This window comes from Cygnus olor, chromosome 3, assembly GCF_009769625.2.
Source record: "Cygnus olor isolate bCygOlo1 chromosome 3, bCygOlo1.pri.v2, whole genome shotgun sequence".
Classification (NCBI taxonomy): domain Eukaryota; kingdom Metazoa; phylum Chordata; class Aves; order Anseriformes; family Anatidae; genus Cygnus; species Cygnus olor.
The window spans coordinates 26,191,032-26,217,137 of NC_049171.1; the positions used below are offsets into that span (position 1 = coordinate 26,191,032).

At 36.8% G+C, this 26,106-nt stretch overlaps 1 protein-coding gene across 2 annotated transcripts in view; it reads right to left on the bottom strand.

Moving 5' to 3' along the window:
* Nucleotides 1–26,106, bottom strand: part of BMP5 (bone morphogenetic protein 5) — a 55,175-nt gene that overhangs the window by 27,785 nt on the left and 1,284 nt on the right. For both annotated transcript variants that reach the window (XM_040553307.1, XM_040553308.1), the window contains one exon: nt 3,727–3,919. In XM_040553307.1, coding sequence (XP_040409241.1) covers nt 3,727–3,919 — 193 coding nt within the window. The remainder of the gene's footprint in view (nt 1–3,726; nt 3,920–26,106) is intronic.

A 26,106-nucleotide genomic window follows, 5' to 3' on the forward strand; every position in this document is an offset into this window, starting at 1 on the left:
CTTCTCCCTCTGGAGCTAACATGAAAACAGTCTTACGATTTAAAAGAGCCTGACTCACTGCGCTAGCACTGAACAAATTAACAACGTACCGCAAGCTCATAAATAGTACTCTCTGGAGTCTTAAATGCCCATTTTTTTCTCTAATAAGCAGTTTTATCGGAACTTTAGAACTGAATGGTATAATTCTGAATGCGACAGGCTTTGACATGGTTATTTGTAAATATATTGTGTATCATTCAATAAATTTAATAGAAAACTGTAAAACTGTTTAGAATAAAAAGTATTACAATATTACAGTGCCATAATTTCACATTTGTACTGTCTCCTCCTGGAATACATAATCATTTTCCCATATAGATTCTTTCAGCTCCAAACTTTGCTGTGAATAATATAAAAAGTCCTCAAAAGTCAGTGTGTGCAATATCTATGTGCCAACTCAGAATAGGGGACTACTAATGGTGCAGCCCAGAAATCTGTATAAAAGACAAATTTTCTCCTGCAGTGTGGCTTTATTATTCTGTATGGCAGCAGAAATTCACACCACTTTGTCTTGGCATTGATATGTCAATCTTCTTGCTCACCTTCCTGCAAGCAGGATCTAGCTATGGTAATAGCCAGCAGTGTTCTTACCCATTTACTCAGCAAACAAACCAAAAATTAGTTGTGAGTACCTAGAGAAAAATAGAACTGATTCTTAAGAACAGATAGTGAAAGCCTCCAGACCAGTGCAAACGATTTGGTCCACATAATAGTCATTTACTACAGAAATTCAAAATATTACTTAGGAAAATAAGTTTTTTTTTCCCCAGAATTCCTATGACATCAGGTGAAAACCTGACTTTTCAAAAGTCAGTGACAGCTCAGGGTTCAGTTTTCCACCATTAGCTGGTGTCTGAAATTTCTCATCACATTTTGTGACATTTTTAATTTTAAAATTCTCTTTTATTCTGTGAACAGAAAAACAAACAAACAAACGAAAATCACACTTAAAATGAAAAACAGCTGCAAATTTTGGCTCTATTTTTTTTTTTAATCTATTTAAAATTACAACACATGATAAAAAAGTAAGGCATTATGTCGTAAATAGCCTGAAATGCAACAGTGAACACATTCAGGCAGAATACAGCTGATTGTCTTTACCTTTATGGAGGCTGTTTAAGTTTAGTGATCTCAGTTTGGACCCAAACGGCCCGTTGTCTACAAAAGAAATGCTACCGTAGTCAAGAATCTCAGCAAAGAGGCTACGGTCAGAACGTCTAAGAAGCTCCAGATCTCCTGAGTCATTTAAGCAAGGAAAGGTGGAGTAAACCACCTATACATTCCTTGAAACCCAGCAAAGTTTTTGACCAGAACAAATCATGACTACTATTACTATGTAATAGGCCATCCCCATAACGCTGCTTCACCTCTCGCCTCATTCCAGAAAGCTGCTCTAGTATCTTAATGCCACTTGAGGATTCCCTAATGCGGGAAGAATCCTTCGGGTTTAGTTAAATTAGTGGCTAGCTGCCACCAGATCATGAACAAGGATTTGGCCTGTTGGAGCACATTACTTTCGTCATGAGAAGAGATCAGGGTAGGAGTACATTGGCAGGGCCGAGTAGGAAAGTTTGCCTTGCCATTGGCTGTGCTTTACACTTTTCCTTAGAACAAATAGAAAACTTCAGTCTCAAAGACTGTCATTTCAGCAAACTCTGAGTGAATTCAATATACACGCTTCAGCAGCCATGCTGCCACAGAGACAGAAAAATGTCTGAAACTATAAAGTCTGCAACACAGAAACCATAAACCATGACCACGCCTTGCCTAAAGGCATAGCAAAACCTGTAGCAGGTTGTAGGACTCCATCGGATACCCACATTTCCCCTTTCAGACCAAAGAAGGGTGGATGGCCAGGGTCAAACTGAGCAGCTCTGCTGTGGTATGACACTAGCAGGGAGCGTGGAGCACAGCAGTTGCACAAAAATTTGCACCTAAATCTGAAAATTTTGCACCTAAAATCTCATGTACACATGTAAGACAAACTCATGAAGTCTGAGCCCCAAAGCAAAAGCTGTAACGTTATTGCAGAAGCCAATAATACAATATTTTTGGAAGCTCTTCTGTCTGGAGTTATAAAGAAGCAAGTGGGAAAGGTTCCTCGTTTCTAATATGAGCACTAGAGAGGTTGTGATCTTCTCCTACCTCAACACATTGAGGCATTTACCTCCATATACTCCATGTATAAGTAGAGACCAGCAAAATCAGCAATAGGAGGGAAACACTTGACCATTAGACTAAGTCTGAAGTTTCCTTAGTTATACTAGTGAAAAACAAATAGGTGGTGTGTCACTGCACATGCACTTTTCCAGCATTGTGATTCCATCAGAAGACAAGACGATTTTATGCTTATAAATGGAAATATATATGTTTATAAAATTATGTTTATAAATAGAAATAGTGCTTTTACTATCTTAGAAATGTGCAGATGAGCTATTGAAAGAAAGTGCTATTATTCTCCAATGGTTTAATAGAGACAATTGTCATTTTAACAAGCCAGATGCTATTTAAGTTTCATCTTGCTTCAAAGGCTTAAGTTGTTTTCCCTTCTCTGAAATAGAACAGAAATCACTCACTGAGAAAACATAAAAACAAAAAATGAAACCCATTAAAATGGATTAGAAAACCAGCTTTTCCCGTTAGTTCTTAAAAATAAATCTGTTGAGTTTGCAGGTAAAGAGCTTTCATCACCCTAACCTTGACCTGTGCTCTTCAAACGGATATATTTTTTTCCCTTCCTCTTTCATTCCTTCCTCCAAGAAGCCTCTTTTTGGACCTATATCAACAGAAATTCTGCAAGCTGAACACAGAGGAAAAAAAAATCCTGCACAAATCTAGTAAGAAAGCAGAAGATAATCTGGAAGGATAAGTGCTTTCCCACCTGTTGGTTCTGCTCTGTTGACATATAATAACTCCCTGTTTATAGCCATAAAGTTTTTTAACTTGGTGTTCAGAGATCTCACCTAGAAGGTACAAGCTCAAGGTTCTACTTACAAGGTTCTTACTTAAACTACTAAGTAGATTAGCTACTTTGCCTCATCAAATCTGGTCATCTACTCATTTTTGTACGTTTTGCACAGTCTTGGAAATATGTCACTCGCACTGTTCTACATACTCAGAATCAGAGATTTGCTTATGTGTGGCGTTATATTTGCTTTGATTTTCAGTTATTGTAAGCACCATGTGTCATCTTATAGACAGTGCATGACTCCATCTCTTAATCACATTCTGCAGAACATTAAAAGACATACCAAAAAAGCCACGCTCCTTCAAAAGTCAGCAAAGTTGAACAGTCTATCTGCCTTTAAGGAGCTAGCTGAATCTTGGCTTGTAGTATGTCGGTGTCAGCAAATGGTGTATTTCCCAAATCTAGATGCTTCGACTGAGCATATAAATCCACCATTTGCTCACCAAGAACATGAACCTTCACCCCCTCTGTCTATGGGCAGACTGTTTGGTGAGATTGGATATGCAACTCTCCATAAACCTGGAATAAATTACATTGAAGATAAGTTTTATTCTTGCTCAGTATTTGTTGTCGTTGCCTAGGAATTAATGCAACACAAGCCACAGTGATAGCAATAATGCCTTTCCGAGGGTATGCTTATGGTCAGTTATCATTTCTCTAATTCAGATAGAAGCCTGGGACATTGTTTCAGGCATAATACACTCATGCTGGCAAGGTACCTGTTGGGATACTCCTTGATGATCTGGTATATGCTAATCTGAATTGTTTCATTCTCAAAGCGGCTGTTGCTTCGATCTTTGTATATCCGGAATTCGGCTGCTGTCACTGCTTCTCCATGTGGGATTTGAGTAAGGTCAAACCGAAATTCCTTGTAGTGCCTTCGCTGGTGGGAGAAGTCCTTGTCTCTTTCAACTGTTAGAAAAAGAGTTAAATGCAAATTAAAGAGACAAAGTGAGACACAACACCCGTTTCCCATGATTAATGGGTTCCCCATGCTTAGGAGTAAACAAACAGGAGAATATAAAACTGTGCAAATAATAAAACCACAAGCCCAGACGTACTTCCAGTTAAAGGAAATTCCACAAGTGTCTTCAGTTCAAAAGGAAAAACCCTCAGTGGCTTTTATACAAATTCCAGAAGCCAGAGTGGAAAGAATATCAAAAAAAAAAAAAAAAAAGCTGAAAGAGGGCATGTTGTAAAGTAACTAGAAATATGGAGAAACTTAAAGCTGCAGAAGGATTTAGGACTTCAATTTAGTTGTAAGCATAGCAGCAGTAATGCCAGAGACATAGGTGACTTCGGAAAACACTAATTGCCACCAATATCCAGGCAGCTGAGAGGAAAGCTGATCATTCCCTCTCAACGTAATAAATCCTGAAGTAGTGCTAAAGTGCACTACAACCACTATATATTCAAGAAGCGGTCACATATAAATTAACACATGCTGTAGTCTAATGGCATCAGTGTCATCTTGCTAGTGGTCAGAAGGAGCCGTGAATCAGGGCCGAAGAGGTTCTGGCACCCCAACAGCAAAGGCAGGGGCGCTCCTGGCTTGAGGCGTCCCCTCAAACATGCAGGGTGTGCAGGGCAGCTGCCAGAGTTTCTGACACCACAATTTAAAGAACAAAACAAAACAACTAATCTCATTATTGCTTAATTCAGGATCATGCGGAATTTTAAAGTGGAGTGGACAGAGCACTTTAGCTGATTTCAGCGTACAACTGATTTGCGGCTAATTGAGATGTCTGCTGCGGTTCTGACCCTGAGTTAGGAGCCACTCCAGCAAAGAAATATCTGTTTTGATGTGGCAAGTGAATGTACAGGCCATAGTACTGGCTGATGACCGTCTTACAGGATGAATAGTTCGATTTAAGAGATGTGGAAAAGAAAATCATCCATGGTTTTCCCTTCTACAGAGAGTAACATTGACCTGTTAAGAAGCTGTGCCCAGTGCCCTGTGGCAGTGAAGTTCCACCTTCCTCATGAGGTGCTTTTCTGGACTGATGGTGGACAAAGCCAAACACCCAGAGCTGGGATTCAGTTAGGATAACCAGCTAAAGATTTGTGACTGCACCCAGCTCCACTAAACGCTCCCTCCCACAACCCTTGCTCTCTTACTGAGTTTTGGCGTTAACAGTCCTCAGATCTGAGAGAGGAACAACCTCAGTTCCGAAAATGTGTAGGTATAGATTACTGCATTACATGTATAAACAATAAAATGCATGTATTATTACAATAGATGTATATTTATACTTATATGTTCATGTTTATGTGTACATCTGCATAAATTGACATACATGCACAATGCATATGTGTTTGTATATATATATAAGTAGTATGCATGTTATAAAGTATATGTAGTCTTCCAAAAGAGAAATCTGCTGAAAGAAAAAACTGTTTTGGTGTTGCCATATAAAGTTATGGCTATGGACATATTAAAATGAAAGCAACTGAAGCAAAAGTATTTACATTATTTTCAGAGCAGTAGTTAGCAGCTAAGTCACCTGTGGCCATAGAGCTATCCCTTACAGTACACTTCTCTTTCATCCCTGCAAAAATGTAAACTATCCTCGTTTTTATAAGCACAATTTTTGAAAACGTACAAAACTGTGTTGCCTTAAGAATCACCAAAAATAAAATATATAGGCTATAAGAACACTTCATCTTCAGTGAAAATAACTTTCTCTTGGATGACAAAAGGAAAATTGTCTGCTAACTGCATGGTTTACTTGGCTCAAGTGTGTATTTAGCTTACGTGGGTTTGCCATCTTACAGTACGTAGAAAAAGTAAAGCAGAAAAGAGGCAGAAGCATGTAAACGGGCTGCTCTGTACCTGAAGATGAATGTGCTGCTACTGAAGAGAAACAGGATACGGTCTATTTAGCAGCTCCGCTGCTCGGCTCTAAGCTGTGAGATATATACAGACATCTAACTTGAGCTTTGGGGCCTGTTTGCCTTTTTTTTTTTTAAATGTACATTTCTGAAAGAACTTGGCAGAGATTAGCATATGCAAATGCACTGAACCAGGGAGGATTTTTCTAGTATGAAGAGTCTGCCACAAGTTTCTAATGTTATAGCTGAGGATTGCTGGGCTAACGTGGAACAGATATGTCAATAATCCACAAATGAAAAATATATTAAAGCCAGAATTAATGTAGCAGTAATATCTTGGGTTTGTGTTTATTCAACAAGTATTTACCAGCATTCATGGGTAACTAAGCACAACTCACTGTGAGTAAGCACTGGAGAATTAGACTCTGAATAAAAGTATTAAATGCCAGTACTCCTGGCCTGAGCTGTTTTTATTTGGGTTTGAGGTTTCTTTTTGTCTAGTTTCTTACAAGTATATTCTAATTAATAACACTAGTTTGGAAACAGCAGTTGTCTCCATATACACTGCAGTTTGGACACAAACCTCTACAACACACTGCAATAACGCCGACGGGATTCTCTCAGGACCACTCACAACTGCTGAAAGAATACTGATAGCCCTTGTCTGTAGAGCCCCAAATTAATTATTACAGCTAACACAGATATTACTTATCCTCGTATAACCCAGGAAGAGACAGCACTGCCACCTGAAAGGGACAGAATTTCAGATTTTCCTTAGTCCTAGATTTGCCAGTACAGAATTGGCAGGCAAGGCAAGACTTGGGAGTATCAAGAGCCTCCACAAATGAAGGGTTGTATAAAACAGGCACTAAAACTCATGAAAAACCCTGATTCCAGGGAAGTCCCACCCTCTGCATTGGAGCCAGATTCTCAACCCATAAATTTCTGTAAGCCAAAGCACAAAACATAAAAACAATTTTTATGAATTTAGACAAGTCAAGATCTTGCATTATATAGCAGACTGGAAAAAAAAATCACAACGATGTTGCGGTATTGTCTAGCGACTAGAATAATAAAATATAAAAGATAAATGTTATTTAATGATACTGGGTATTTTAATACAGAAAATAATATACAAATCTAGATCTCTTCTACATCTAAAAAGTGCCTTGTTAGGAAAGACTTTGAATGCACAGTAAGGTGTCTTATCGGGTCCATTGCACTGCTGAAATGACATGGAGTGCAGAGGAGCACCATGTCTCAAGTATTTTTATTTCAGTGCATCAGCACTGGCAGCCCAAAAAATACAGGTTAAGATTTTTTAAAGTATTCCGTTCTTTCAGATCATTCTCGTGTCATTCCAGCTCTGCTCTGTTCATCTGCCAAAATGCCTCTCTGTGGGACAGATCACAGCATCTAAAAAATAGTTGACCAGAAAATCAGGAAGTCCTTTTTTAACCATCAGAGGCATATCATTTTTGTAATTAAAAAGGACTAGTATACCAGTGTCAGTTCTGATTACAATAAAATTCTTCATTTGCTGCCATTGATCAAGATTCCTAGCACCAGCTTTTTGAACTGGTATTTTTACACCACCTGAAACTAATATATTCAGCACTATGGTTACATCAGACAAATCGTAGCTCAGGGGAATATCACAAACACCTGTGTGTGTAAGATAGGAAAGAATGATATTTTCCACCCATGTGGCTCACTGATGAAATATTCACACTGTACTAACACTCAGCCCAATCACAAAAAGACTGAAGGCAAATTTACACCACAGAGATACTTTGGAAAAATGAGTCATCTTTAATATGAAGAGAAATTATTATTCACAAATTTTCATTAACACAAGTATAAATCACACAGATGGATGTGCAATAAGTAATCAGTATATTATCAATTCCGCTATAAACGTCTGACTGAGCTTAAAAAAATGTAAAAAGTGCTGGCAAGAAGTTTATGTCACAGTGTATGAGGGACTATTATAAGTGCTCTTTCATTAGCAGTTAGCTCCCCACTGACATGTGTTTTGCTTTTCCTGAAGAGGCTGGTATGTGGTGACATGTATGGAAAGTGAAAGCTTCTTTAGCATGTGGGGAGCAAACCAAAGCCAGGTTAAAACAGGCTGATTTTACAACATAAGGTCTTAGGATCCCAACTGGATTCACAAATAGTGAAGCTTCCCTAATCAATTTAATGTCACTGTTTAACTACTACTTATACATGCCAAGGCATGGTCCTACAGACCATGTAACTATAAGGGGCCATTTGCACTAATCTCACTGAATTTCACTGTTTGACTCTGGATTCTTTGTATAAGCACTAAGTAAACCAGTCAGTTTTAATCACTTCAAGGTGATAAAGGTTACAGTAAGCTGATACACTACAAACGACACTCGTTTACATCTTGAATATAATGAAATGATAGTTTATCTACAGTGAACACTTGTGCTTATCTGACAGAAACAGGTCAAAGGTTCCAGGCGTTTTCTCCTGAAATTACTCAGTGCTGCCTCTAATGACTGATAATTGAAAGCAGAGGCTGGAAATATCAAATGTGGTAGGTGACAGATAAGCAACAGATTAATGCAAGTACTCTGTTACAGGACACTAAAAGGTCAGAGGCCCTAGGAATTAGCTATTGTGCTACTGTGAAAAGACAGACATCAAATAGCTATTTACCTCATTCTTGCTCTGTTCTCCAGCATTCAAATCCTAGAAACCCATTCTCTCTTTTACAATTAGACTACTTGAAGTGACACTTTTTACAAAATACGGCAAAAAGGTTTTATAGGGTGTATTGACAAAAGAAAAGGTGCAATCCCAGAGCAGAATGAAAGATGCTTTGCTATTATAGATGTCAATACGTTAATGAAATGCATCACAGAGAATTTAAGAACATTCAGCAGAATGTGATTCTCAGTTGAGGTAGGCCAGACTTTTAAAAATATACATTTCAAAGCTTTGTAACTTTGTGTAGGCTGTAGAATACAAACATTAACTTTGAGAAAGTTAAATTAAGCTTATCTCAGGAAGTATATCTTTCATCTTTTTATTCCTCAAAACACAAATTCTAATTCAAAGTTTGTTCAAGTAAATTCAAGTCTTTTCATTCTGTCTGTTGGCTTTTGTATAAGAATTAGTCTTCTAAAAAAGTCTTAAATTGAGTGTACTTTTAAAGATCAAGTGCGATGACAAAAATACTCTCCAAAAGTGATCATTTAAAAAAATGTGCAGACAAAGGAAATAGTCGTCTAAGCAAAGCTACTTTAATTGTAAAAGGTTATAATTCTTTTATAAAACTAAAAGAATCCTGATCAAGACTTGGGAAATTTATTTTGAGTTAGATATCAAAATTCACAAAAATAGTCACCTGCGCTCACAGGAATGTTTTGGACACCAGAGCCTGACACAGTCACTGGAGAGACACTTCTTTTTGTTAAGGGTCAGCTGCCTTGCAGCAGTCCATAATAAGAACAAACGAGTTTATCTACCTTTCTCCTTCAGTCAACTACAGCTCCAGTCCATAGGAGTAAGAGATAGCTTTTTCTCAACGAACACTTCAACACATACCAGCTACTTTCAATGACTACATCTTAACTGCCAGAATATTGAGTAGCTCAGTGGTGGGACATCCTGTGCCACTGCACAAACACAACACAGGAGTTGGTGGTCAAAATGAAAAAATATATGTATATACATATATATCTGAATTTTTGTTCCTGCATTTGTTTTGCGTTTTTCTTTTTAATCCATTTATTGATATTAGGCATCTACTAGATAATCATTCATCTGAGTGTTTTAACTACAGAGCTTCGGAGTCATATGCCCACTTGCTTATTCTTCTCTTAGTACCAAATCTACTGCATTTCTTTCCAAATTGTGATTCATTTTCATCAGCAGAGCAAGTGGGGGCTGGGGCCCCCACTTCTATTCTGAAGCCAGTAGTAAGGGAAAGTGGGTGATTTAGACTTAATATGTCATTTCCCTTCCCATCTCCCTCTCCATGTTGAGGTGGGAACCAAAACCACATCCTCTGTTTCCTTGGTGAGTGGTCTATTAGGCAAATAAAAGGTGAATGAAGATGCAATCATTACCATCTGGTTTCTTCATGAAACTAGATTGCATAGAGTTCATAAATGTCTGTCCATATGCCTTAGCCATGTTCAGAATTTGTCTTTTGAACTGAGATCTTTTGAGAATTCTGGGCAAAATGGATCAGTGAATACTCAAAGCCCAAGAGCAGTCTTATTGGGATACCTTATGTCAGAAATGTAGGTACTTGAAGATGGGTATTCCCAAAATTACCTGTCTTCTTGAGTTACATTCCATTCATATCCTATCCTAAGCATCAAACTCATCATCAGTCTTAGTCCAAATTCTGAATCTGATCCTCTTCCAAATGAAGCAAAATTATTTCTGCAATCAGTGAGAATTTTGTTTAATTAAGGAGGGCAAGTCTCCAAAAATCTTACATTTCTCATTGTAGCAGTCCATACTTTTTTTTTAAAAAAAAGCTTTATTGCAGTGCTGTATATTTGACTTTCTCTGTATTTATTATTATTAGGCTGGTTGTATTTAAAGTAATTATAGATTTACAGATGTGGTTTTGAAAGAGTGATGTAAATTGGTTTTATAAAATGTATACTTTCTTATTAAAACACAAAGGAGAAGGCTTGGTAGGTCATACTCTGAGGCAAGTTACACTACTGTAAATTTAAAGTTATTTCACTAAAGTCTTTATTTTCAGTCAGTTACTGACATCAATGAGCAACATTTAGCTATTTTGGTTAACTAAATTAGGGACAGTTAGAAAATTATTTGATGAAATACTATGCAGTTAGTGGCAGTTTCAATAAATGAAAAATCATCTATTGTTTATTGAATCCAGACTTCTAATGGTAGAATATCCCTTCCATAATTGCACAGAATTACTGAAATGTATGAATTGCAAAGTAGTTCAAGGCAAGATAAGGTCAATGAGAAAACCTTCAGTGACTGCAGCTGAATCTAGAGCAAGAGTGAAAAGGAGAAAAAAAAAAAAGTGCTTTAATATCCCATGCTCAAAAAAAAAAAAGTTAGGATATTCATGGATCTTAGCCAACTATTTAGTATTACATCTTTTGAGAATGACCAGAAAAGCACTCTTCTATGATTGAATATTTAATTTCTTAATTTTTTTATTGTAGTTAATAAGATCTGACAGATTTTTGACCAACAACAATAAAAAATTGAAAAAGTAAAAATAGGAAAATAGTTTGAAACCCTGAGTACTTATTAAGGTAGACTTTCAAGTGATATGATTTTTACATTCTAGAAAGCAGTAGGCAGAGACTAAACAAATAATGGAAAAATTTACAAAGACATTTTAAAATATAGGAGAATATGTAAAAATGATAAATTTCTTTTTTATTTTTTCTGGAATTATTTTGAGAATTAGAACTCAGTAGCTAAAAGCTTTCAGCATTCCCCGTGAGCAGCAAAAGATTTCCCAGGAACTATGGAGCAGTGCCTGCCAGCAGCTTTTATAAGCACAGACCTAAACAAATGCCTAGACCAAAGAGGCATAACTGAGCTGCGTTTTCTCAGGCACAATCTCCCAGATGTTCTGTACACCACGAGATTACCTGCGATGCCTTTCTGTTACTTCACACTATTCAAAATATGGGACAAAATATTTGTTTTAATGAAATTGCTGTTTTTCATTCAATAGCCAATGTTTTGCTGAAAATTTCACTGGTAAACATGTGGTATTCATTCAATTTACTGTTTTCAGTGTCTTCCAAGTCAAATGCACTTGCTCAACAAGTCAAAACAAGTGCTACACTGCAGCTGCTCCAATGATAATTAAATGCTGGAAAGCTTGCAGTTGTTGATACAGAATAAGTGGAAAAGCAGCACCCTGCTTTTCTTATGCTGGTCTGATCCTGGCCAATGCAACAGTAGGAATAAATAACTTGAATATGAGATTGGGTCATTCCTGCTGTAACACAGTTTTGGAAGTGAACAATACTGTGAGAGCCTATGTCTGCGTATTATCACAGATCGAATTTAAAGGGTAGTTGATAAAGCCAGTCTTCACAATCTATTTTTTTTTCTCTTAGTTTCTACAGTATAATGTGCTGCATTCCTTCAACCTCTTGAATGCAAAACTTTCACTTCAGACATTCAGCTGCAGCACAAACAACAAACGATACGCTGCATATATGCCCTTTTTAATTCCACTAATAGTGGTAGAATGTATCTCAGTTGAATCTTCCATAAATTTAGTGGATGAAAGTCCAGATGATGGCAGCCTCTAGGAATAACATAAGAGGTCTTACTGGGTCCAATTTTGGGCAGTCAATAGTGATGTGTGCCAAGAGTGGGAAACATCACAACCAAATATTTGGGGGAGGCGATGAAGAAAGGATCATGTGCAGTCTGCTGTTTTGAATGGAACAAGTAGAAGCCTGTGGTTCATCATTGTTTTAAGTCACGCTGTACTGCAAAGGCATTCTGATCATAAATACCTATGCTAAAAATGCATGTCCACTAGATTTTTGGTTGTGTTCAGTTTCATCAGTGAAAAACAGATCCTTACTTAAAAAAAAAAAAAAAAAAAAAAAAAGGAACAGATAGAGAAAAGATCACTGCATTACACAGTTCTGAGCTAATGCATAGATAAATTAACTAATCCTTACTCTACCATGACTGAAGTTGTTAATTATTTCTGTATTTTCAATGATGTCTATTTCTCATGGGCTTTGGCAAAACCAGTATATTTTGATACCTTCTGTCAATAGACTTCTATTTTATCTCGTATGTGATTTTGTTTTTCTCTAATCACAAATTGTCGCAAAGAAAACTAACAATTATTCCCAGGTTTCTGACTGTGTGAGAAAGTCAGGATGTCAGATCAACACAACCTCAAGGTTAACAAATGACATCAAAAAAAAAAAAATCCGTCTTGGGCTCAGCTGCAAGTGAATAGGAACAAAAGTTATACCTCTGGGATACAATGGTCAGAAAATAGGTGTAAGTTATAACTGTTTTGACACTGTAAAAGTATACAGATGGAACATAACTTCTGAGAAGGGTGTAAGGGCATATATCATCATAGGGCAACTGGCAGGGGAGTAAAAGCTAAACACTAAAGCACATTCTATCTTCCCACATCTTCTTAGTTCCTGTTCACGTTAACCCTCTACTCACTTCCAACCCAACGGTGCCAAGCTACTCCACCATTTACCGTTCATAGAGGTTGTCTAATAAGCTCCAGCCATTCCCCACAGTGGAATTTGTCATAAGAGCACCCATGGAAGTCGTTTCTGCATGTCAAACTGGGTATGACCGGACACACACAGTTTTCTGCTTAGCCTGTACTCACATCTGAGTATTTTAATACTACCCATTCCCATTAACACTGACCAAACATTCAGTAAAAATCTGTCCAGCTGTAATAATGTCAAGGAAGGAAAACCTCACAATCATCTCACTCAGAGTCAAGGAATGTCTGTTACACATAATAATTTTAAACTTATTTTTATATGCTGTATTTTATATAGGATACACACAGAGGAAGGGGAAGGAGAAAGGGAAGAAGATGAAGAGCCAGGAGAGTGGGCAAAAATGGTGAGGTCTGGCAATTTCATAGGACAGGTTTTAACTGCCAATTTGGGAGCTAGCTGTGATTATCACAGCTCGTTACACTGATTCAGGCTGCACCCTCTCCTCTACAGCTCTGGTGGTCTAATCAAATTATGATTAATTCATCGCAAGGAGAGATTATTTCACCTACAAATAATTCCCCATAATGAGTAAATGCCCCCACTGGGAAGGAAAAAACACCTGCTTTTATTTATTTATTTTTTTATTTTCCCTGAAAGAAGCTTAAATTAAATCTTACCAAAGTTAATGATTATTTCAACCCTCTTTCAGCACAGAAACTCTCTGGCTGTTAGTGAACAACTAAAAGATCTCTGGGCTGGCCATCCAGCATTATGCCTACACTGCCAGAGGAAAAAAAAAAAAAAGTCTTTGCAGAAAATATTTGTGCCATGGGAAAAAAAAAAAAAAAAAACAAAACTCAGATTTGCTATACGTAACATAAGAACATGTGGTGATCCCTCACAGTAGGTTATTTTGGACAGATGCAGAAAGAAAGATACAGGAGTGTCAAAATTACTTAAAACCAACCAACCAACCAACTGCAAGATAATTTCCAAGGAAGAGAGAAATAGCACAACACTTTGAACATATAGAAGTGTTAATTCAGCAATTGTCCATGTAAGATTATAACCCCACTTCCAAAAATTACAATAAAATAGCAAGAACAATATAACAATAATTAATAATAATAAAATAATAATAATAATAATAATAATAATAATCATCATCATCATCATCATCATAAAGCAGGAACAATTAGTGTCAATGTAGAAGACAAGACTAAGAGCCTTCTTTGTGATGACAGACTCCCAGAAAGGCTAAGGTTGGCAGGGACCTGTGGAGGTGACCTGGTCCACCTCCCTGTTCAAGTAGCGACACCCAGGGCAGGCTGCCCAGGCCCACGTCCAGATGGACATACTTGAACACTTCTTGCATTCTCACCATTATTCCACCTGGGGCTGCATTTCTGATCTATATATAGACATAATGTTTTATGGTATATCTACTTGGTTCCTGACAAACTACTTACAAAAGCAGTACCCTGGGTGATCGCAGAGTTCTACTGTGACTACTGCCCTAATCTTTGATGATAGGCCTAGTTTTTTTATAAAGTAATTCAGAACTGTCTGTTGCCTATCTCCAAAACTGGAAGTATCACGGCATCTTCTTTTCAGTTTTGTTTTCATTCCCATTTTGATGAGACCGCATTCCCCGCCTGAAGACAAGCTGGACCAGCAAATTTTAATGGAGTACCCAGTAAATCTCACAGACCAAGGTGATATAATGTTAATAAAAGAAGCTTCATTCCTGTATGGCAGCAAATGGCAATGTAAATACAAGATGAGCCAGTCTGGATTTTTTCTCATAACTTATTCAGGAGCTGTCCCCATTGAGCCTAGCTTTCAGCTCATTTGTGTGCCTGTTTCACTCAAGTCCCCTGATGAACATTAGGTCTCTTCCGTACATACACATTTGCTAGTATTTTTGCCTTTCTAATGAATACAAGTAAATATAGACAAAGTGAAACACAGCAGCTGGGAAACCAAAATGGGGGAAAAATATTGTTAATCCTAATGTCATTGGTCCCTCCATTCTGACCCAGTGAACTGCGGCATGAACTTAAAACACTTGGTATTCACTCCTTAGCATAAACTCTCTCTGGATATTCCATTGTTATATATATATGGCAATAATATATATGTATATATATATTATAAAACATTATTTAGACTGTACTTTATATATACATATATATATATCCTTGTAAAATGTGGTCTCCTTATGATATACAGCCTCACTAAACATGATTAATAATTTCATGTCTTAAGAAGTGATAAAAAGTACAACTTTTTGAAGAGTCACGTGGTTAAAATAGAAACTCATCTCAAGAACTATAAAATGATATTAATAAAGCAGCATGCCAAGGAATCAAAGAACTTTATTCTGAAAAAATGCATACTATTAAATGACTTTAATAAAGAATATTATATTGTGTTACAATGCATGTACCTCCCAAAATTCTGAAAAAAAATATCAAGCATTCTTGAAATTCATCATATTTAATAGTATGATTTCAGTTACACCTACTACAGCATAACACCAAAGAGAATTTAAACATTATGATCTTTTGGTTACCTTACTATGATATTCAGCAAAGTCTGTGTTTTGTTTTTAATCATATAAGCTTGTAATTTAAATCAACATATAAAAACATTCATCTGTGTAAATGCAATTGTGTATAGCTGTACTGCAGGTTTAGCCTTTGCTCCCCAGAAGTCTTGGTACAGATTTTGAGCTTTCACAATAATTCTGTTCACTTCATGGTGTGAGAGTCACGGGCAGTACTGTATCAGCCTACAGCTTCACAGCACAGCACCAAGTAGCTTGTTCTTTTTTTATCTAGAATGTGACACATGCTGAATGATAGACCTTTTACAATAAATCCATAATTATGTGTAGTTCACAGACAATTCTTTGTGACACTTCATTCTCCAGTAAGTCTAATTATCAGTGTTTTAATAAAATAAGAATGAAGGTATATTCCTTTGCCTTGTGTTTTTTAAAGTCTTGGGTCTAAATTTGTACTTGGTATTCATCAGCACTGTTCTACTAACATTAATAGAGATGAAATATTAAATCAGCTAAGGATATGTATGTGTATGTATGCTTATATACAACATAGACACCACCTGTCTTTTTATTTTATAACTTCCACTCTTTTTTGTCTTCATTCATTTTAGGAAATGAATTTAATATAATCTGTTTGTGAAAAGTGAGCTATGAAACAACAACAATAGAAAGAACATATATATATCTCATTTTTACTGAGAAGACAAGCAATATGGTAAATCCCAAGTGTTTCAAAAGACATCAACTATATGACAAGCATTACAAAATATGAAGTGTTTGAAGATGCTTTCTGAGTCTTTAGAATACCCATTTTCTAGAACTGCATCTGTTTCTGGGTGTTGATTTGTTTTTATTTTTATTTTTCTGCAACAACAGGAGATAATTGCTGCTTTTTAATGAACCCTTAGATGTTCCCATAAATCATCAACTCACAGAAAATCTCATACCAAATATTATACAACTCTCAATAAGCTCATGGGAACTAGCAATTCTAGGGAAGCATAAGGAATTCTGAAGTTTTGGAAAACCACAGGGAGATTGCTTGTGGTGACAGAGGCTCATCTCTTTTACCTCATCATATGTGAACTTCAGCCCTTGCAGTGCTGTTGATAGGCTTCTCACTCCTTCCCTGATCTCTTTAGAGAAAGCTCCAAGCTGAGAATCAGAGAGGAGAAGCCCTTCTCAGAACAACGAAAATTGAGGAACTTTATTCTGAGAAGTACTGAGGATCAAAATGGAGCAGTTTAATGATCGAATTTTGCAATCAATTGGACAAAGCACAACACTTACTGACCTAACTAGGAGATTACTCAGCACCTCATACCACTGAATTCTTCTGCTGTTTTAGTCTTCAGCTCTTTGGAGCAGATCCATAAACTCTCCTCCTTATTTCAAAATGTTACGACAGGATGTAATTAAGTACAATTAACAAGGAGGTCAAACGGTCATCTGATAAACACTGGCCCAAACAGGCAGCTTGAAAGGTCAGGGCTGCTAAAACCACATAGTATTGATGGGAAAGAATATTATGATTTAAAGGGGAAAAAATCCCAGTGACTAAAACTGAAGAGATTTACATGCTATATTACATACACAAACTCATGCACACACACTGATATGCATGCACACATGCCTCGGAGAGGCACCAGCCTACGCTATGGGAACAAGAGCAAAACTAATCACACGCTCACTGTTCTTTACACCAGGTCTGAAATGTCAGATTTGGTGCTCTATTTCTAGTATTTGTTTTTCTTTTTCATTATTTTGCAAAACCGTCTCTTTTAAGAACAGTAAAAAGTCTTCTTGTCCAGGGCTTATAGAAGCCCTAAGATCCTTACGGAAGGACCTTCCCAAAGCAATGTCCCTGCTGTCCCATCATAAATCACCACAAAGACTACAGCTGTCATGGTGTTGTACATTAGGGTTGCTCATGCTCCACGGTCTTTATTATCCACACTACCACTTAGTCCTCTTTAAATCATACACTTTCACATCAATATTATATGGTTTTATCCACACCCACGCTTTTGATTTCTCTGCTAACTTTTTTTGCAAAGCATACCATCAGAATCCCGTGGCTCCAGACACCAGTGCCATCGGGTGCCACCCACCTTCTGCTCCAAAATCAGACTCACAAACCATTTAGCAGCCCTGCTCTTTCATCTCCTGCAGCCCAGGTTTGCCTGGACTGAACTTAAAATCTCTACCTCCAAAACTGATGCTATCCATATTGTAAAAGTCCAACACAACACTTTTTTTGAACTTACTTTGAGGTAAGTGAATATTCCATCTATACTTCCCTCTCCATTTTTAAAACATTGGATATTTTAAATGGTTATACCTAGACAAATTATTATTAATTTATCACTGTACTGGATCATGGCCACAGCTTTTCAAGAGAAAATGAATAAAGTTTCATAAATTTAACTATAGTCAAATTTATAGTCAAATTTATGAGAATTAGAACAACAATAATTTAATTCAATAGGTACAGACTACAAGAGGGATTTTACAAACCAGGTTCTCGTGGGGTCTGAATGGATAATATTGCTAAGCTGGTAGAAAACAAACCTAATAGAAATTTCAGCTGTTCGAGTTTCTGCCTCCTCCTGATTCTTCTCCAAAAACAGATTTAGGTGAAATTTTGCTTCTGTAGAGCTACCAGTTGTCAGCTATGGGTATATATCATTCGCCATCACTAGCTGCCCTGATTAACTTTCTAGGCTCTGACTCATTAATAACTGTTGTCTCAATTTGCCCTGCATTACAATGGGAACAAAGTAAAGCTGCAGTCTGGCAAGGTACCACACAGGCCATTGAATTATATAATTATATAATAGTGGCCGATCTCAATCTATTGCACTCGAACAGTTGCTCAAAAAAGAGTTGGAAACTAAAAGTTTAGATTCACCTTTTAGAGCACCTCTGAAGAATCGTGGGAAGTTTCAGAGTGGGGAGCCACACTGTAAAACCTCTCCTTTTCTGCTTAGTTTACAGTCATTTTTTTATATTGAAACAAGTTCATAATCCAGTCCCAAACACAAAGCAGCTCCTGCTAGGTGTACCCCACCCACAAACTTAAATAATGTAGTTGTCAGGGTTGACAAGTTCTGCCTGCTGTAGCACTTCTGTGTTTTATAGGAAATTTTAACCAGGGGTGTTATTTTAAGAGATGAGCAAATGGGGAAACCCCATGGCCTAGCCAATAAAATATGAACTTTAGGTGCAATGGAGCACTCATAAATATGACTCAGAACAAGGGGATTCATTGTTTCTCCCGACCCCTTTTAGCTGCTCCTCTGATCTCAACCTCTCTGTGTGCGTCATGGCAGCCCTCATCCTTTAACCTGCGGTTTTTAAAAGCTAGCTTCGACGTTATTTATGGCTGCCAACCTTAGTAGCCCGTCTGTGTACTCCCTGCACAAAGGCTGGAGGTGGGGAGGGCTACATTTTATTTTGCAGGAATGAAAATTTTTGCCTGGGGAGGTTGGGGTAGTTGCTCTGCCACGAGAGATTGTGAAGAAAAGTGCTCCCTTCACCTGCAAGGCTTGCTGGAAAAAGAGACCCAAACCCCGACTCATTTTCTCTTTCATTTACTCGTTATCCATACTTATCATGTTCTATCTCATTTTCTCCTCTGTGTGTATCTCTCTGTCTGTTTGCACCTTCTTCTGCCTACCATTACTCCCCTCTTCTGTCCCCCCAAATTCTCTAGCATTATTGGCCTGGGCATTGCCCTCAGTGCTGCAATACCATGCCCCATGTGGGGCTCCCCAGTAACACCAGTGTCCCCCAGCCTACCCCGTGTCCGCCCCGAACCTTTCCCAGGCCCACTGGCTGCTGCCTGCTGAGAAGAGGCCTCTCCTCCCTCTGCAGCCTGTGCTGTGCCCTGCCATTTTCTTCTCATTCCTCCACCTCCCGTGCCGTTGCGCGGTCTCAACGCTTCTCTTCCTTTAATCCCTTCTCCAGCCAAATGCCAGTGACATAAAATTAAAGTTCAGTGACCCTGCCCAGACGGAGGGGGCTAGAGACAAGGGAAAGGACAAGCAGGAGAGGATGGGGAAAAGTGTGGGAAATAATTATGAAGTCTGGTAGCAGCCAGAGCTCTCCTGAAACCCTGGGGAGCCTTTCTTTAGCTGGAGGCTGCAATTGGCACTTCATAAACTGTTCATTCTCAGCTATGTGGAAACACCAGACGACACCTAGCATGATCAGACTATAATCAATCAATTTTCTGCAAAACTCTATTAGCCTGTGGGCCTGTGAAAGCAAGCTGAAAGGAACTGCCATGGCTAAAAAGAGAAGAGAAAGGAACTGCCCATCTCGTAATTACCCCCATAACTCAGGCAGTAAGCAGGCAGGTAGCCATGGCGAAATTCTTCGCATAATTTAACATCCAGAGAAAATAATAACAGAAGCAGTAAGTGTTGGAGACCACATATATGCCAAAGTTGTCCCGTTATCTAAGCATATAAACTGGGGTTTAGGAGGAGAACCAAGAGGATTTCCATCCAGTCCATGGCAGGCCAATTCCTCCCCTAACATCCTCCACACAGAGGCGTCTCTGCAAGCCGCCCTCTCTCTCTTTCATGGCTAGCCAGAGTCACTCCAAGATTGTGTTTTCCTGGGAAAATATGTACTGTACAATACATACAATCCCCACAACCCCACCCAAAGTCTGTGTTTAGTCTGGAAAGCAGCGCTTTCTAAAGAAGCAGCGGAACTGGGTCAGCCATTCTTCCCAATGGGAAAAATATTATTAACAATATATATTTATATATATGCATGCATATATATAGCTTTTCACCATGCACGTCTAACCATCTGCTAAATCAGTTTCTCTTCAGTTATCTGCAATTTCTTTCAAATCTGTCGGCAAGGAAAGTCAGACAGTTTTATGCCCCAGTTAATGGAGAGCTTGACATTTTTTTGGCTGGGTAGATAGAATAATTTACTTGGATTTAAAGTGTTAACTTTGGCAAAAAAAATAATTGACAGTTATAAAAACATTATTTTGGTAGATGATATTCACGGATAGCACACAAACCTATTTTGAGGTAGAACTATATAGTTTATAAAGTTCATGTAACATGAGAGATTTCAAAGAAAATATAAAATATTTCAATAGAAAACAACAAATGTAGTATAATTCCAAAAAGGAATATGGAGAAGAATATTTCTTGCTTGAAATCAAAAACAATTCCTAACAACGTGTGTCATCACACAAATATTGGTTAAATCTGCCTAATGAGTTGTAAGAATTGGGTGAGGATTTTTAGGGAATAAAGTGAGTAAAGCCTGTGAGTAAAGCCCTTTTGTTCTATAAATAAATAAATAAATAAATAAATAAATAAATAAAAACATGTTCTGTAAAAAGTTATCTTAATATTTAATTTGAGTATAGAGAATGCTTCCATATTAAAAGTTATTTCTAATGCCTGATTGGGTACCAATGTGACAACAAATTATTTCATCTCACTGATTGGGTGACTAAAATTTTATCAAGGGAGAAAAAAAATCAGGATTTCAAGATACCAGTGAGGTCTTCAGATGAAGGTTAAATCAGAACCGCTTGATGTAATTTCCCTTAAATTTTAAATAAAAGAGTGAAAAATACCACCTTACTGATTTTGGGTTGCCTTTAAAAAAGCTTCAAAAACACTCTGTCATTTTTTCTTGGTATTAATCCAACTCCACAAATAAAGACATGGGGTCTATTTTTTATTTAACAAGTTTTATTTTATCTCTGTAATAGCATCTCTCTGTCCACAGCAAGATAATAGTACTATTTCTGTCACTTCACTTAAGGCTGTGTCAATATTTTCATTAGAAGTCTGCATTTTAAAGACTAAAACTGTACCATAGCCAAGGAAATTCATGTAAGGTTAAAAGTAAGACAGCAACATATGAAATTGAGTGGAAAAGAAAAAGAAAGAAAAAGAATAAGAAAAAGAAAGAAAGAAAGAAAGAAAGAAAGAAAGAAAGAAAGAAAGAAAGAAAGAAAGAAAGAAAGAGAAAAAGAAAGAGAGAGAGAGAACTCACTCTTAAGCTTTGAGGGGAGAAGTTAATGATCCTGAGGCCTTTTTGCATGTATACTTCAAACCCAACTCCCCTTCCACAATTCCTGACATTTTATGGCTTAGCACTCCATATCCCTCACTGGTGATATGTTAGCTGTGAGGGGAAGCTTGTAGAAACTGAATTCGTTTAATTTAGGAAACTAGCTACTATATACGCTCCAGATCTGATTGCAGTTAGCAATCCTTTCTTTCTCAGATGCAATGCAAATATGTTTGTACAGGTATTCAGTGTGGATTGATATACTGTAGGTTTCTTAAAGCACTTCTATAAAAGTTGTGCTCTACCATGTTAGCATTCTCGGCTGAACACAATGGGTTGTAAATCTTGTGAATTTATGTATTTGCTCAGTGTTTTAAAGAAGAACATAATCTTCAAGGCAGCGTATGACCTTGGGGTAGAGAAACTGAAGAAATATGAACAGCTTTCTGTGCCTCTAACAGGCAACATTCCCTTGGATTTCCCTGTCTGATTTAAGAACTGATCACAGCGGGTGTGATTTTAAATTATTAATTATTTTAATTAAGATTGCGGGATCACACTGAGTGTGAAGAAGATAAGGTGTCGTTCAATGGTGCATTAATTACTTTAAAAATCTCCATAATATTGGCATTGTTATCTAAATTAGCATGGGTAGGTCAAAGGCACACATTTTATAGTGATCTTCCCATTTGAGTCTCTGAAATTAATTTTAGATGCTAAGAACAAAAAGCTTGACAGAAAAACACAAAACTTTTATATATTTATCCCCTATCATATAGAGTACAGATCAATTCACAGGAAAATATGCAGAAAGAAGTTGAGTTGCTTAGCAAACGCAGCAATCTGTTTTGAGAAAAATTTACAGATGTGTTGTAAACAAATGAAACTACAGAACATTTGAATTGAATGAGAAGGAACACTTAAGTCCAGTGGATTTAATGATCACTATGATGCTAATGGAAAATTCAGTCCTTGAAATGCTTGAATGTAGTTTTTTAAAAAGTGCTGCTGTTTCTTCAAGTATCAGGCATGTGTATGTTTTTCATACAATCCCTGTCTTTTGGTGAGAGGTGAGGAGTGGGAACGCTAACATTTATCTTAAAGAAGTCCTTCCCCAACTAAATTTTGAGTGAGCAGAAAAGTGAGTAGAGCTACACGAGCGTTATTTGTCTGTTCTCTGAGGAACAGGGTATCCTATATATGTCATTTTGGGAGATCAGCCAAAAAGAAGATGCCAGAACTCTAAACAGTCAGGGATTTGCAACAATATAATAAAATATAAGAACAGGATAAAAAACACCCAGTGAGGAAAACAAAGTCCTGAACTTGTAGGTGATATAATCAGATCTTTGAAAACCCCAGTGTATTTAGTGGAGGATTTATTCTTTGACTGCTGGACCAACCCCAGTTAACTCTTCTGCTACAATCATCAATATTTATGGAGAGCTGCCAATGCACACAGTCTTATACAAAATACAGGAGAAGGCATAGTCTCTGTCTTGTTGTATCTTTCAAGAAAGAAAGAGATGGAAATTCTGCTATAAATTCCAGTATAAAGAGCAGGTGTTTACAATTTCAACTTCAGGAGAAGTAAATGCAGTCTTGTTTTTCTCCCTGGTTGCTTGACAGACTTATAATTGCAGTTCCCTTGATGATTATTTTTTAAATTTGCTTTGGAAAGTGAGGTATTTGCAGCTCCGACAGGTTGATTTTTATCAAAATTTGCATATAAGTTCCTATTTTTAATCTTTAATATAAAAATATTTTTAAATTTTATTTTTAATCTTACTCAGTCTTTTCAATCTAATGCTTCATAATTCTTATCAAAAATCTCAGCTACATATTTCTTGTTTAAATATATTTGTCTTAAATTATTATACCTGGCTGCAATTATATACAAAAGTTTCAATTTAAAATATCAAGATGATTAATAAAGCTTTATAATTACACTTTATGTAATTAATGGTGTGCAAGTATGAACATGGTGAATACTATTTCCAGAGCAGATTAATTTGATGCAAGTTGACTGAGGCTTCAAATCTAAAACCAGTTGAGTTATTACTGAGCTGCACCAGCATTTATTGATTTTAAGGTACAGTGTTAGCATTCGCTTATCACTGCATATTTTCCCCATTCTACATTAAAAGAGCATGCCCTCATCTGTCACAATCCTATATGGCATAAATCATATAAAATGGTTACCTGTTTCCATGATTTATTTTGTTATTATGTTAATTATACCGAAACATAGGATTGTTTAATAAAAATGTTGAAGGTAATCTATGTCAGTCATCAATATTTCTTATGCAAGCTACATGGTGGAATATGTGATAAACCACAATAACCAATGTGTATGGAAGGGAATTTGTAGTGAATTAGAGTTCAGCCTCACTAAAAGCTGAGGCATATTTTAATTTTACAGAGGCCAAACAAAAACTGGTATTTACTTTTTTTTTTTTTTTTAAGTTAAATGAGTCTATTAATCATAGCCACTAGAAAAATAACACATCTCACCCCCAGTTTTCACAGCTTAGAAACATAAGATGAAAGATAGACTTTAACTTCTCCAAATGACTTTCTTAAGGCAACACTGCCTTCCAAACAAAATGAGACAAAATATTAGAAACTTCCCAGTCAAGGTAAAGCAGTGGAAACTTGTAGTCCTACAGACAGGAGTTTTGTCTTGGAAAACGCAGCGGATTCAGGCCTGCACATATCTGACACTGACCCTTCAGAGACTTATACTCATGCAGTGCAAGAAGTCCTCCTGCAGTCAAAGATGTTTCTTGAAATCAAAGGCTAGTTCCCATGTAAATAGCCATCAGTGCCATTGATGAAATGGTCTGCGACATATTTACAGAGGGTATTTCTAAGGACACATGAGGAAATTTTTGCAGGATCAGGGCCTTGTCTAATGCTTAAGAGATCAGAGCGTTTATCATTTTTCTTTACAACATTGCCAATTCAAATTCTATGGACTCCAGCTATTCTGAGTGAATCAAGTTGTTCAATGATAACTTAAAAGAAATACGCAGATAAGAAGTAACTCTTTCTTAAGGATGAGGAACATATTTTCCAAAAACAGGGATTTCATTTTCTTCTAATCTGCTATTTCGGAGTAAGAGCAACAAGTATATGAATTTAGAGTTTGGACAAATGTTGCTCTTAAGGAAAAAAGATCTCAGAATTAAACACCACCTAATCTGCCAAATAATTAATGAAAAGTAATTTTATTTTTATGCCAACTACCTCTAGGGTATCATTTTCCTAGAGATTCGAGTTGTTGAGGAATTTAGTGTTTGGAAACATTTTTAATCCTTTTGCTGGGATTAAAGACCTGGTAGACATAAAAGATATAGAGTGTGTGTGATAATCTGAAGGTATTTCAGAACATGTGCCATTGTTTAAAAAGTTTCTACAGAATGTATTATCCTGGAAAGCAAGGTTTTATCAGATTTTGTACGAGCTTACTGAGTAACTTCAAGTTTTCAATTAAATCTCCTGCTATCCAGATCAAACAAGAGGTTTTTAGATAGCTTTATGAGTCCTGAAGCATTTAAAATACTTATAAAAATAGTAAATACATTTCATGAATTATTTGCAGTTTTCTTAATGAGATTTAAGTTGCCTTCTATTAAAGAAATCTGTAACTGCTTTTTTAACCACAACATAACTGGTAAGCATGTTTATTATACTCAGAAGCCAATATAATTTAGTTTTATCAGGTTTTGTGTCTGATTTGATATAATTTTCAAAAGCATTCCTTGCTTGCATGTTTCTGGTGTTTAATACTCTATTTGTTATTTAATTTATTAATGACAAAAAATGAGAACCATTGCAGACTCTGAGCACCATGGCAGTGTAATAAAACACAGTCTGTGATTATTAAATAGAAATAACAAAGAAACAGCAACAGATTATTTAAAATCCAGCCATCCAGCTGAAAAGATAATAAAAATCTGACTCTTACAAACAGAAAAAAAAGCCCTAAATAACCTAAGAAAGCTTTTTTTTTCTTTTTTTTTCCTATAAATGGATTAACTTTTCCCTCTTCATAACATTCTGGGCTTTAAAATATTAACAACTGATGTTTGTTCATGTCTGAGCTTTAAACAAAACAGTGAGGGAAATAACCGAGCAATAGGCATAAGTGTTTGATTTTTTGAGATTTAAAAAAAAAAAAAGGAGTTAGTTGGCCTAAGGCTAGAATTTTCATTACATCAATGAAAGAAAGAAAACAGAAGCCAGCAGAGGGGAGTTATAGAAACTGACTTTATATAAACAGTGAGAAAAATCTTTTTCCATGGCCACCTACAACGTAGCTACTTTACCATCAGTACTACTTTTCTTTTGCTAGTGGCACAGCAGCCAGGGCCCAATCCTGCTCTTTTAGAACAGGTTACGCTCCGGCTGAGAGATTT